The 13,914-nt window shown below is 40.6% G+C and overlaps 2 protein-coding genes across 3 annotated transcripts in view; one reads left to right on the top strand and one right to left on the bottom strand.

The window, feature by feature from the left end:
* Positions 1–6,278, bottom strand: part of atad2b (ATPase family AAA domain containing 2B) — a 65,276-nt gene extending 58,998 nt beyond the window's left edge. Inside the window, exons 1-13 of the mRNA XM_044048366.1 lie at positions 6,074–6,278; positions 3,659–3,825; positions 3,438–3,469; positions 3,187–3,334; positions 2,627–2,726; positions 2,393–2,516; positions 1,850–2,008; positions 1,664–1,739; positions 1,471–1,572; positions 1,246–1,357; positions 970–1,085; positions 610–784; positions 342–430 (exon numbers count right to left, since the gene is read on the bottom strand). Of these exons, the coding sequence (XP_043904301.1) occupies positions 342–430; positions 610–784; positions 970–1,085; positions 1,246–1,357; positions 1,471–1,572; positions 1,664–1,739; positions 1,850–2,008; positions 2,393–2,516; positions 2,627–2,726; positions 3,187–3,334; positions 3,438–3,469; positions 3,659–3,825; positions 6,074–6,172 (1,499 nt within the window). The 5' untranslated portion in view covers positions 6,173–6,278. The remainder of the gene's footprint in view (positions 1–341; positions 431–609; positions 785–969; positions 1,086–1,245; positions 1,358–1,470; positions 1,573–1,663; positions 1,740–1,849; positions 2,009–2,392; positions 2,517–2,626; positions 2,727–3,186; positions 3,335–3,437; positions 3,470–3,658; positions 3,826–6,073) is intronic.
* A 1,058-nt stretch (positions 6,279–7,336) lies between these two features.
* On the top strand, positions 7,337–12,400 carry ubxn2a (UBX domain protein 2A). Of its 2 annotated transcripts, XM_044048440.1 has the most exons (7): positions 7,337–7,435; positions 7,821–7,883; positions 8,380–8,491; positions 8,860–8,969; positions 9,785–9,922; positions 10,459–10,620; positions 11,286–12,400. In XM_044048440.1, exons 2-7 carry the CDS (start codon positions 7,840–7,842, stop codon positions 11,467–11,469), a joined length of 750 nt encoding a protein of 249 aa, XP_043904375.1. In that variant the 5' UTR covers positions 7,337–7,435; positions 7,821–7,839; the 3' UTR covers positions 11,470–12,400. The 2 variants fall into 2 exon arrangements, with proteins under 2 accessions (XP_043904375.1, XP_043904376.1); XM_044048441.1 differs by lacking the exon at positions 7,821–7,883.
* Positions 12,401–13,914: the final 1,514 nt, after the last annotated feature.

The raw sequence follows: 13,914 nt of genomic DNA, 5'->3' as shown, positions 1-13,914 counted from the left end.
AAATGATGAGAAGTACTAAAATCCAGCCAACATCTCCTGAAAATAGAAGCAGTGCACTGCTGTCACATTTCCGGCAAACCTGTGCCACCTTTTGGCAAAGAAAGAAACAGCAACAGTTTGACCATGAAGACAGGGTGGTATGCAAATGTGTGCACAAGTAAAAGCAAAATAAAAAGGACAAATTAATGGATAATTTAAAGTTTGGTCTCAGTGACTTGTGAGATTTTTCTTTGACATTATTCACAATTCTGTTATTTTCACTTTGATGGCAATGTGTACTTAGTATACAGAATAGTTGTACAGTGTTCTGGGACATGAGGGTTAAATCACATTTGTCTTACCTGTGTATCTGGTCCTGCCTGCTGGAGCGAACAGGAGCCAAACCATCAATCTCGTCAAAGAAAATGATGGATGGCCTCATCAAATATGCCTATTGGACAGCATACATGGAAGACAAGGTCAAAACAAAAAAAAAATCACTGAAAAAAAAAATACATTCAATGGATAAGTCTCTTCTCTCAAACAATATGGCAAAAAAGGCAGCTAATAATGGGTACTATGGTTACAGCAAGAAAGTGCACCCTTGACCTCACAGAAGCACTGACTCACCTGATCAAAGAGCAGACGCAGCTGACGTTCTGATTCCCCCACCCATTTGCTGAGGCAGTCGGCTCCTTTCCTCATGAAGAAGGAAACTTTCCTGTCTCCCTGGCTACATTCATTGGCAAGTGCTCGTGCAACCAGGGTCTTTCCTGTACCTGGTGGGCCGTAGAACAAACACCCCCTAAAAAAAGAATAGAAAAGATTAAATAGCTTTAATAAACATATTTGTTTCTACATTCTGCATATTTCTACTGAATGTGCTGTCTATTAACAGACAGACAATAACAGACTTTTGTTTTGTTTGTCAGGAAATACAACAAAACAAAAAATATAAAGATAGTCGAATTCTGTTCTCGTTCTTCTCACCTGGGAGGCTGAATCTTGAATTTCTCAAAGATCTCAGGGTAAAGCAGAGGGAACACTACCATCTCTTTAAGTGACTGAATGTGATTACTGAGGCCACCCACGTTGTCAAATTTCACCTGTGAAAAGAAACACATTTCTCACATCGCCTGCTAGGACCTCTGCAAAATATCAAGAGGCTCTGTTGTTTGTAGTCAAACAATACATCTTCCAACTTGTAAGGCTCAAGCTACAACTCTACAATACAGCTTTTAGGCATTTATTAGCATCTCCACTCACAGAACTATCAAGATTCATGGGATCCACATCAGCCAAGCTGGCACCCACTTTCACCCTGTCACGCAAAACCCCACTAGCCAGGTTTTCTGCCGTCAAGTTCATTGGCAAACATCTGTGGAACCAAAAAAAATGATCCGAGTGATTACGTCTATGGAGTACCAAGTCTATAACAGAAATAATGTAATAGGAATGTTTCGATCTAAGCTGAAGTAAAAGAGCAATCACCTGTTTCTAGCGCGGGTCATGCTTTTGCTTTTCCTCCGCTCAAACCGCTCTTCATCCGAGGACGAGGTGGTGTCACTGCTGTGAATGGCATGTTTCTTCACTCTGGACAGGAAATGAGTACACAAACTTTTTGTCAGCAAACCTCTGAGTTCATAAATCGTGACCATGTTTTCATAAACACATTTGTGCTAACCTTATATGGCTTCTTCTTGCAGGGGATCTGTGGGTATCAAAAAGTGAGGGGTTGCTCTGTCTTCTGCTCACAGGCTCTGAGAAAGCAAACCCAAAGCAAATGTTTGTCACAGATAACGTCTAAAAAAAAAAAACATTAAATGAAGTACGCAAAATAAGATACAGTTAACAAACAAAAATGTTTTACCAATAGGTGGTGCCTCATATCTCTGCACCGTCTTGCGCTGCCTAAGGTTGTATGGTCTGTCATTTTCCTCTCCTGCTTCTTCTGCTTCATCCCCTTCATCGTCTTCGTCATCTTCATCATCATCGTCCTCTGCATCCTCCTCTTCCTCGCCGTGAGATTCTGAAATGGTGAAGAGATGTGAAAAACACAAAAGACCTGCAACACTTTCACAATGGACTGATACACATACACATTGACAACAGTTGTCGAACAGAGTCACTGAAAACTACACAACTTTGCTCTTTGTGAACAGAAATGTGTGTATTTGCAAGAGGGGAAGTGAGTCAGATTCCAAGTGTTCACATTCTCATGTCAGGTGTACGCCGATAAACAAAAAGCTGTCCACTTTATCGGGATGGAAATATAAACACAAGGTCTATGTAGGCCTGAAGAATCAACAAAAGTATGCGGAGTAATCTTTTTAGTTTTGAGAGGCAGGCAGTTCATCAAGGTTTCATGATCTCTCCTTCACTCCTCATATTTATAAAACATGAGGATACTGACCTTCTGTCCCTTCTTCCTCTTCCTGCTCTGTTTTGCCCATGACTTTGTGGTGTGCTGGCATGCTGAAATTGCTCCTGCGCATAGATTTCCGTCGCTTCACTCGGGAGTACATGTCCATGTTTTCCTGAAAGTGCAGCACCTTGAGGCCATCACTTGTTTTCCCGTTAGATCATAACACAGTAGTGCTGTACTTTTCTAGCTCTGCTTTATTTGCTGGAGCATGGCCTCGCTTACCTCCACGGTGTCTCCAGTCCACATGCGAAGTCTCTCCACCTCACGGTTCTGTCTGATGCTGCTGATGTTGTCCATCTCCTGAAGGACAGCCTCAGCAGTGCTGCACATACACATACACAAACACAGACACAAAACAAAGGCACCTTAACAAAAAGCACACCATTGGTAAACATTTTTGTGCACAGCACATTATCTGGAGTACACTTCTGCAACAACACATGTTTTTTTAGAAAGACTCTGAAAGTAAAATATTGACATCTGTCTGAGAGATGGAGCAAATATGTGGTTTTAACTCTTGTAACGTTTATTAAATATATTGCATAGAGTGACAACAGACATGGGTGAAACAACATGAATATTCTTGATAACCTTAAAGCTGAAGCTCTCGAAAGAAAAAGCCCTGGACACCTTAGCAATAAATTAAACACATAAGAGGTATATTTTCAGAGGCTCCTGGGTTAAGTACAACCAAGTTGATCTAGCCATGTCCATGTTCTTTCCTTTCCTTTCCTTCTTTTGGCACTGCAAAGAAATGTGTTGCAAGTGAAAGTGCAAGGTACCTGTTGACCAGCTGGTCAAACAGCAGGCTCTGGTTGAGGTGTTGAAATTGGCTTTTTCTAACCCGGCAGCTCCTCTTCAACTCCACGTGACCATTCATTCGAGAATGATCTCCACCTCCGCTGTCCTCACTCCGGTGACTCATATGGGCTGCAGCATTGACAAAAGCTAAATTAGGGGCCAATAATTTAATATTTTGCTTTTCAATTGTATGTATTCAAAATAGAGAACAAAATAAAGAAAATGACATTACCGTGCCCGTTTTGCATTATGCGAGAGGACAGCCTATGAATTAAACAACAAAGACAATAAATATGGGCATGTGCAAAGAAGACTGCAAATAAACACACACAACACTGCTGGGGAGCTCATGTTCATCTCCACTAACTTGCATTATTGTGAAGCACAATATTATGCACTGCTGTCATACACTACAAAAATACTTAATGAGTTAAACAAAAGGCAGCAGCTGACCTGGTGTGGTAGGTGGGAATGTCCCAGCTGACCCTCTGACCCTTAGTTTGAGGAGATGGGGAGGTATCACTGGAGCTGGGCTCAGAGGTAATCTGCCGCCGTGACCGCTTGGAAGGGGGAGAAAGACGGGGACTACTGGGGCTGCTCACATCACTACCGGGATCCTTCTGCAAAACAAACCACATACCAACATTTAAAGCTCTGGTGCAAAACTTGTGTCACCCACATGAGGAATTCTGAGTAACCACCAAAACTATGTCAGTGTGTCTCAATATCACCGGTGATCCCACACCACCCTCTGCTACCCAGTCGCAATAGGCATTTATCCTGTCAAACCGCTTATTAGGGCTGAACAATTAATCGAAATTTTATCTGAATCACAATACAGCTTACTGCAATATTTGCTCAAGCCATAATATGATTATCTACACACATTACACTACCGACTGAAGAGAACATCTACGTTCCTCACAGAGCTGCACAAATATCACACATTAATCCTTTTAAATATAAAAATGAGAATGATATAAAAAAATACCATTCCCTCTGATATCGCAAATCATATCACAATCGCATTTCCTGTCAAAATACTCGCAATAAGATATTCATTCAAAATTGTTCAGCCCTACCACTTATCGTTCAGATTTTATTAGCAGTACAAGCCCCTTTGGAATTTTTTCATAGGTGCTTATTGGCCATCTCATCCACAATCAAACCATTTGCAGCCACCTCACTTTACTTAGGCTATATAGCCGTTTGTTGCTGTTGTCCTTCCACCTTGCCTCTGTCATTTATGTTCAGGTTAAATGGCAAATCCAAAGTAGAGACATATGACGAGACAAGACTCCTTTTCCCAAACTCCTCAGTGTTCTCTGAATGACAACCTAACACCACCAGACATATGTTCTTGATGCTCCACCCTTCACTGCTCAACGTCACTGATGATATCAGAACATATCTAACTGTTGTTATAGGCAACTGTCTGCAACACAATGCCTGCAGAGGGGTTTGGCTAACAGGTTCAGTAGATACAGAAAAAGTGCAAACTGCACCAACAGGGAGTGAACCTGGCAGGTGCAACTCTAAATCACCATTCAAACAAGCCGAACAAGCAAGTAACAAATAGGGTTGGGCAATATTTCAAGAGCAATAGAGAAACTGAGATATTACTTTATTCAGTTGTAATATAATAGAGCAGTATATGCTTGGATGCCATGTTGATGCATTGCACAAACAAGAGTATAACACGTGTTATCACACCTAGTATATTACCTCAGCGTAAAATGTTTTTCTGTTTCACAAGTGTTTATAATTTCCTGCCAATGAAGAAGTTTAAAACTACAATGAACTTTTATTTAGCAACTATGTCATGAGGGCTTCACATAGTGAAGTGCATATTTGTGTACAAGAAGAATTTGAAACCATTTGAACTTGGTAAACTGAGAACATTAAGATGTATCTTAACACAAGCCAGAAATTACACGAGTCTCTTCAACCATAAAAAAAAGTACAAATTGTAGCCTAGCTGACTAGTAAAAAAAAAACTCAAGAACGGCCAAATGGTCAGATCGACGAATGTAGTTGTTAATCTGAGTTGAATGCTCTAATGAGCGTAAACGACGTGTGAACACAGAGCCTCTTGGCTTGCATAATCTCAATGTTTACATTTTGAGACAAAGACTGTCAGAGCGCTTGTAGGTCAGTCGACCAGGGTGAAGACAGAGCCAATATGAACTGTGTCACAAAGTAGTTAAATATCATCCGATTTAACGTTATATCACTGATTTTAAAACACTTATTGTAAAACGACGCTGTAGGGGTCTTCGGGGGTATTTACAACCGAAAGTTCATCAAGTTCAAACTTGCTAAAAACGGGACTTGAGCCAGCCAACTGTTGTGAACCCGAGACTCCCTTCCCCCACTGTAAGCTAGCGGACTAGCTGCAACCTACAAATGTTAGCTCTATAATTGCTTCATCTGTCCGCATTTGAGAGAACATATATACAACGATGCCCTCCAGGGTGGTAGCATTGAGTTCTGCGGACAACACCATGCCATATTCATTGATGTCTTTAACTACGGTGCTAATATACAAAGGAGACAGTGGAACAAGTCAGCCGGCTACAACTGCCAAACACAAAGGGAACTCAAGTTGGGGCTAGCCAGGAGTTCACACCACTAGCATGTCATTTGACAGCTGTGCAATGCGTGTACTGTGAGCAACACAAGCACGGGTAGCTGCGTTCATTTCTTTAATTGTGTGCCTGCGTGACTGAGCGGGTGTCAAGTTCAATAGGGCTCGTATTTGTCTGTGAACGATGCGTTTGCGTGGAGTATCTTGAGGCCACGGCTACAGCTACCTAGCCAACTAGCAGAACCCGCTAGCTCACCGGCTGAGAAAAGAAACCGGCTTACATGTTCATCAGAGTTTCGCTCGGATCTCGACGACGACCTAGTCCTCGAAGAGATGAAGGGACCGGTGCGCACCCGCGAGCTTTTCCTCGTGTTCACCATCTTATTTTTCCTTTTGTCTGCCCTTACTGAATCTCTCTAACCGGCATCAAACACTGGCTCAGTGAGCGCAGCATCGAGGCGCCATCTCTCTCTCTCTCTCTCTCTCTCTCTCTCTCTCTCTTTCGCTCTCTCTATCTATCTCTCTCCCTCTCTTTCGCTCTCTCTCTCTCTTTCTCTCTTTATTTCTCTCTTCCTCTCTCAGATGTGGGTCTGTTCGGCAGGTGCATTCATTTTGTGCTGACTGGACATTTATTATCACTGTAAACTAGTGACCTAGTTACCAAAGGGATTCCATACAAACGTCACAAAGAACATATAAAGGCACTGCAAGACTTTTATAATAATCACGGTTTGTGACAGTGATAGTGACTGTAATATCTGCATCATCAAAGGAAAACTATGAAAATGTACCCTAAGATGCAGGAGAATACTACGGTCTATACTTTACTACACTTTTTCTTATTTGTTTTCATGTGGGGGTGTAGCAGGGCAGTGTATCCCAAACCTTCTACATGTACAGTGTACTGTACAGTATGTATTATTGTGTAATATTTTATTGTTTAACTCATTGGCTGCCATTGTAATTTGTATTTTCTTCTGATGCAGACTCTGTAATTATTGTGACCATCTGTTTCCAAGAGTTTGGTAAATGAATCACAACTGTATTATAAGCATGTTTTGTTAAATAAAACGAGTTAACGAGACCCAATCTAAGATGAGAATGCTTGGAGGGACCCTGGTTCTCAGGTGATGGGACAGCCTTTAATTTATTTATTTGCGTTCCAAAACGATTTTATATAGCACATTTATAGATGTATGCCCACATTAGTTCATGGACAACGTGATGAGATGAAGGACAAAAACAGGTATTACCACAACTAAATGTTGTGGTAATACAATGACAACATGGTAAATGACAACATGGTAATTTGTGAATAAAACATTAATTAATACAAGTGAGTGTTTATTCTATGGATGGATGTATAGATAGATGTATAGATAGATAGATGTATAGATAGATAGATAGATAGATAGATAGATAGATAGATAGATAGATAGATAGATAGATGGGAGTTCATTTATTTAGGTGCTTACAGTTCTGAAAGAGCAGTGTAGTGTTGCTACGACAACAGGAGTCCATTTACGACATTGTTGCGTCACACACATTGGTCAGCAGAAGAGCTGCTGCTGCTGCTGTTGCTGCTAACCCAAAGTTGTGGCTGCAGATGTGTAGCCCAGGATTAACCGACCAAACACGGACTGGTAAATCACTATTTTACCTTAACCGTAATACGCGCATGATAACGAGCATATGTGCTGTGTCGTTGTCCATGTATTCCATGTTATAGTATTCATAGGTCGCGGTTGTTGGCTCTATGCACGTCCATGGTTTTCTGCCCACTTACATAATTGAAGCTGCGTGTTTTGATTATCAGTAAACATCCTTACTTAACCAGTTTTAGTTGTTTCTACACGGAATTATAGGGTAAAAACACGACATTAACCGAGGAAATAAATGTAAACAGAATAAATAAATAAATAAATATTAATGGCGCATTTAAAGGTGAGGCCCTGATAAAAGGAATCATGTTGACCAGCGCTTTAACCTCTGTTTATTACATTTGTTTTAATGTGTTATTTCCCGTAGATGGAAAACACGGGACGTCATGAAAGAGATTGACACTGTGGGGGGTGAGAAAGGTGCAAATTGGTATGTCACAATAACGACAACAGTTTTTATTATATATTACACATAGTATTACCATAGGCTAATCAAAGAAAACGCCTCGTTTTAAATTGTCATTTAAACCATATGGTCCAGTGCATTCAACATTTTCTCTGACAAAGGCAGTAACCCAGAGAAATCTCTCAGTTTTCCCCCCAAGGTGCTAAGGCTCAGTTTCCTATGAAATGTCATTGCATCTTATCTTACACAGTAAATCATATTTTTTGTTGTTGTTTTGTTAAATCTGGACTCCAGATCAGTGTATGGATCACCACTGAAAGCTAATATTTTCTTCCTTGAGCCATAACCTACACCCCCAGACAATATAATTCAAATCTGTCTTCTACGTTTTGAGTTATGTTGCTTGCAGACAAACAGACAACCAAAACTTCTCCTTCCTTGGTGTAGATAAAAACTTTGTTCCTTCAGGCTGAACTCAGAAAGGCATATAATGAGTGAAATTACACTCCATTTCTTAAAGGGTTGTTGGTGAAGAAAATGAAGAGGCTGCTCCAATGAGGCGTAGTTTCTCGGTAGAAGACCTTCTCGATGAGGTGGAGAAGATTGGTTACGATGCCGCAGGGTCATCAAAGGTCAGGAAGAAATTCACCCTCGCTCCTGAATCCTCAGGCTCACATCTGTCCAAATGTTCCTCACACAGCTGTCAATGGTCATTGTGTCAGACTGGTTTTTAAAATGATTGGCACTGTGTAATAATCCTTAGATAGATATGTCATTAAACCGTAGTCTCAGAATCAGTGAATAATTACAAAAAAGTTCACACTAGAAATTCAAGTGGCAAGGTTAGGAAGCAATTTGCAGTGATAGTGCTGCTGTGTTTACATACGACCACCCATGTTGACAGAGTTTTTGCGCAGCATTGGCTGTACCGACTGTACAGCCAATATAAACAGTGGGGTCGTCAGTCTCAGGCTGATCATTTTTCTGGCCTTTTTTCCAGGCGGAGATGGTGGTAAGGCTGTGGAAGGATGGCTTCACTGTAAATGACCAGGAGTTTCGCAGCTACTCCATCCCAGAGAACCAGGACTTCCTCGATGCCATTAAGAGGGGGTGGGTTTAATATGTCGGTGCTAGTATTCCTTAAGTTTGTTAAAAAGCCTTAAAGGCACAAACAGATAATATTCAATTCAAATCGCTTATTTGCATGAACAAAAACATGTTGCAAAATACTTTACATTAGTGAGTCTGACAGGGTTGTTAATGATCAATCATTACCAGTGGCGGTAATTTTTTAACTTTAAGTGATTAAATCACTGGCCTGTATTTTAAGCTTGAAAAACACTTAAATTGAACACAGCAGCACTATAGACAAGTGGCATTGTTACACCTTTTATTTCCTGGCTGATAATGAACAAGCAGTGTCACCATGACACTGATTTGACTACAGACAAGATGTTTTTGTTAGCTTTTTTTAAAAAGCCCTTGAATAACAGAGAACTACATCAGAATAATGTCAAATACATTTGAGATTCAATTTAATTTCTTGCAAAACATGAAATGAAATCACTGTCCATACATAGTCACCAACAATAGCATTAAACATGAGGCTGTCTACAGGTAGCTTAATTAAGATCCCCTTTCTCACATGTTCAACTTTTAGATGTCACTCGAGCTCAAAACCATGGTTCACTCACTTTTAAGGAAACACAGAGTTAAACAGACCAGTGTGTATATAGGTAATTAAACCATGTCTGTCCTCGTTTTTATTCACTGGTTTGACCTTGCAGTCAAACCCCACACGTCCCTGAGGGGAAATTAGCTCCACAAGCAGGTGACAGACGATAAATGAAGCGGAATGTTCTTTAGAGGCTTTTGTCGTATTGATTGATCTGACTTACTCCAGGACTGATCTTTTTCCGTTCCAGAGAGCTTCCAGCCGAGTGGGAGAGTCGAGCAGAAGAGGAGGAACTGGAGATCAGTGTGGAGGATCTGACGGAAGAAAATTACGTTCCTAAGAAAAGGGCCTTTCACCCTTTCACTGGCAGAGGATACCGACTTGGCAGGTAAGAGGTTATACAAATATCAGAGTGAGACTTTAGATTATTAAATTGTTGATAAATACATTGTCTCCCTTGTCTATGATTATATTTGTATGGAAACATGACTTTATTCCCATGGACAAATTTGTAGTTGTTGCCGTTATTATTTATCTCTGAGATGCGGTACTGCTTTCTACCACTAGGTGTCCCTCTAAACCCAGCTATCAAAAAAATCTGACCAAACAGACCAGCACAAGGATGAACTGAGAGCCTCAGTCTTGTCAAAGCATCACTCCATAAAGACTAAATTGTCCAAAGGGTTCACACATATTTCGTGTAATGTTTTCTCTGCCCACACAGTGTCAACGTTAAAAACAGTAGAACACACTGTGCATATGCTATGTGTATCATACTTGTTATGATACACATAGCATATGCACAGTGTGTTCTACTGTTTTTAGATGTGTATCATACTTGTTATGATACACATAGCATATGCACAGCGTGTTCTACTGTTTTTAACGTTACGTTTTGTTACTTAATCTGTTGTTTATTCCCAGTGTTGCACCCAGAGTAGTGGCCAGGTCACCGTCTGTGCATGAGGATGGAGGATCTCCTCCTATTCCCATGGTAACACTGGACCACGCCCTTCCTGTTACCTCCCTGCAAATCTGGTTGGCTGACGGCAGGAGATTGGTCCAGAGGTTTAACCTATCACACAAGTGAGTACCACAATGTCAAGGCCCAAACTCATCTGTCCACATTTCAGACTGCGAGGTTAACAACGTCATTTCATGTATACTTATTGGATACAAAGACACCGTTCTGTGCAGTCTGAAAAAATGTAGTCCTGCTGTGCTGTCTGTAAATCCCATAATCTCACGCGTCGCAGGACAGAAGTAGTTCAAGAAATGACAAAAAATATTTGTTTGTTCCAGCTCCAGAGGGGGCTTTATTTGTAAATTACATAATGCTTTATTCTAGTCCGGTGGAGTTTGAAGGCATGGTGCATCATGTTATATCCCCTGCCACCGTGCATGGGGCTGCAGAAAACATAATCTGAGATGTAGCAACAGAGTGGATCTATAAAATCCCCTGAGAGTGAGGGATTGCGTAACTCTGGTGCAGCATTTATATAACAGGGTTAGTAGCTAAAGGATGAACCCCTCCAACCTTCAGATAGCCTTAGTGTGAGGAGAAGGGTCTCCATAGGATCACTTGTGAGTACTCATCAGTGATAAATAATGGATGATACTAGTGCTTTCCAGAGAGTAGAGTATTTGGGTGGGAATGTTTTGCCACTAGAAAGGAAACAGTCATGCTCTGTAGGGAAGATTTCTGTCTGTCGTCTTTTTTATTTAATTAAATAATTCTGTTCCTTTTCCAGAATTAAGGATGTTCAAGATTTCGTAGCACGCTGCCAGAGAAGTTGCCCGCCTTTTGTCCTGACGACGTCGATTCCTTCCCGAGAGCTCAACGACAAAGAATTAAGTTTGGAAGAGGCCGACTTGGCCCACGTCGTCATTGTTCAGAGACCACTGGACACACAGGCTCCGTTTGGACACTGCTGACCAACAGAACCTTGAAATAATACCTAAAACCTCACACATCCTCTCACTGACATATCACAACCCCCTGATATACACGTCAACACCCACTGTAACATATAATCTATATTTATTTAGCACTTTATGCTGCATTTGCTGATTGGTATTTCCCTCTACAGGCACTGTGTGGGATTATCTAATGGAGATAGTGTTTGTAACACAAAAGTGCTGCTGAGGTGTTGTTTTCTTCCTCTGGAGGACACTGTTACCTCGCTTCGTATGCTGAAAAACAGTCATATCAAAGCATATCTCATGTTACACAAACAGTCAACCTTGTACACTGCATCCACATCAATAAAATAGGTAACTGATTTTAATGTTGTAGGAAGTGCAGCAGTGTATATGTGCCCTTTTGTAAAGGGGGTTCATTCTTAACCATCTAATGGCATTTTAAATGTGAACTATTAATTATTCTCTAGTGGCTTCATGGCTTAGCAAAGCAAAAGACATACCAATTAGCCACGGCATTAAAACCAGTTTGAAATTTTTATTGTCGTGGCTGATCGATGCACCTCTGTTGATCTACGACATGTAACCCTCCCTCCCCCTTCCCACAGTCGCACACAAAGCCACCACCAGCACCAACAAGCAGCTCTCCAAAGTCTTCCCAAACTATAATCACATTTCTGCACTATTTACAATAAAAACATGCAGCTGTTTTTTTTGTTATCTGTAATTTTACAAATGATTTATTTGAATGATACTATTACCAATATTAAAAGAAAGACAGCTTGTTATTTTTGTTGGCCTTGACTCATAAGTTGTTATAGATATATATATTTATTGCCATTTTTAGTGGAGATCACATTTAAAATGGACAATGTAATGTTTCTTTTGACCGCATTGTTTTAAGAAACCACATATCAAGGAAAAATAAAAACATATTCCATAAAAATCTGTGTATTTCTTGAGATTCAGGTTTTTGATGTAAAGTAATCAGCAGGAAGTAGTTGTTATCTCTGAAGCACTTTGTGGATCTCTGTTCACATTAATAGTGTCCAGGTGCTGAGTTGAGACTGCTTGTGTGGTGATTATGGCGTTAACACCAATCAGCCTGTCATTTCATCCTGTAATTCAACATCTGTGCTCTCATTACTGATTAGATTAAATGGGGACTTAGATTAAGGAAATGGGCGGGGAGGGGCCACTGATGTCAAAGCGGTCAGATTGGGAGGAATGATCACCTCACAGTGGTGTTTCCTAATCTGCTGACTGAGTATGAAAAGCATGTGTCTGATGATGTGAGATGGAATCACACTGAACATTGTGTGTTAAAGGGTTGTAGAAATCATTAGTTTCATATTAACCAGGAAGGTGCAAACAAAAACAGGCGAAGTCGAAGTTCCAACGCAGATGGGGTGAAATAAAGTTGAATTCCTGCTCTGTCTCTTTTTTTTTCCATCTTAAGTGTTGTTTCTTCCATGTGTAAAGACATGCTTGTGCTTTTGACATGAAGAAGCGTGTGTGTGTGTGTGTTTGTGTGTGTGTGTGCGCGCGCCTGCTTCTCTGTGTCTAAGCTTTCTGCCTGGCCTTGGGAAGAAGGCGAACACCATTATCTATCTTCAATATTTAAAACAGCAGGAAGGAGGGAGGGTTTTGTGTGTGTATGTGTTTGTGAACGTAGCAGCAGAGGGTGTGTGTGTGTGTGTGTGTGTGTGTGAGAGAGATGACTGTCTCAGGATGGTCAAGGTCAGAAAGAAGAAATGCAGCAAGAGAGACATCTAGAATGTCAGAACCCTCTGAATGAATTAGATGAGGCCAAGCTACACATTTTCACATCTTCACCTGGAGGTGCAGGATGTGGGCATCACTTGATTGACTGCCTGAGGGGGTCTGGCTGAAGAGTGAAAGAGAGCACATTTCCTTTGTGCTACATATTTAATAAGGCTAAGTATGCAGGGAATTACTTTCCCTTAAACTCCCGCATTTCCTTTCAGAATGACCCTTTTACTCGTGCAGCAGCCAACCTTTCATTTCGCACATGCCCCTTCACGCATTATCAGAAACATGCCCATTCTCATACAGGTCATATGCCTTTTTTTTTCTCTGTGTGCATTTTTCCATTTTCATTTCATTTCACATAGTTGTAGCACACATGCTTTGAATGTATGTAGACAAAATACAGCTCTTCTCAATCAAGGACTGCTTTGACATTTCATAAAAAATTTTATTTCAAGTGTTTTTCCATGTAAAGTAGATCTATTTTTTTATCTATTACCATGCCAAAGATGTAAAATACATAAATAAATAGACAATAAAGTGTTCAAATCTGAATCTGAGTGGTCTGGGTTCAGCAGCTGGGGTCTCTGTGGAGAGGTTTAGTGCACTGCAAGAAGAAATTAACTCATCTTTATGTAAAAGTTGTTATGTATGGAATTATATCTTACACCAGAGGTAATATGTAAGAAC

Source organism: Solea senegalensis, linkage group LG17 (assembly GCF_019176455.1).
Source record: "Solea senegalensis isolate Sse05_10M linkage group LG17, IFAPA_SoseM_1, whole genome shotgun sequence".
NCBI classification, from domain to species: domain Eukaryota; kingdom Metazoa; phylum Chordata; class Actinopteri; order Pleuronectiformes; family Soleidae; genus Solea; species Solea senegalensis.
Note: the sequence above shows the minus strand (reverse complement) of the source record. Positions and strands in the feature narration are given on the sequence as shown.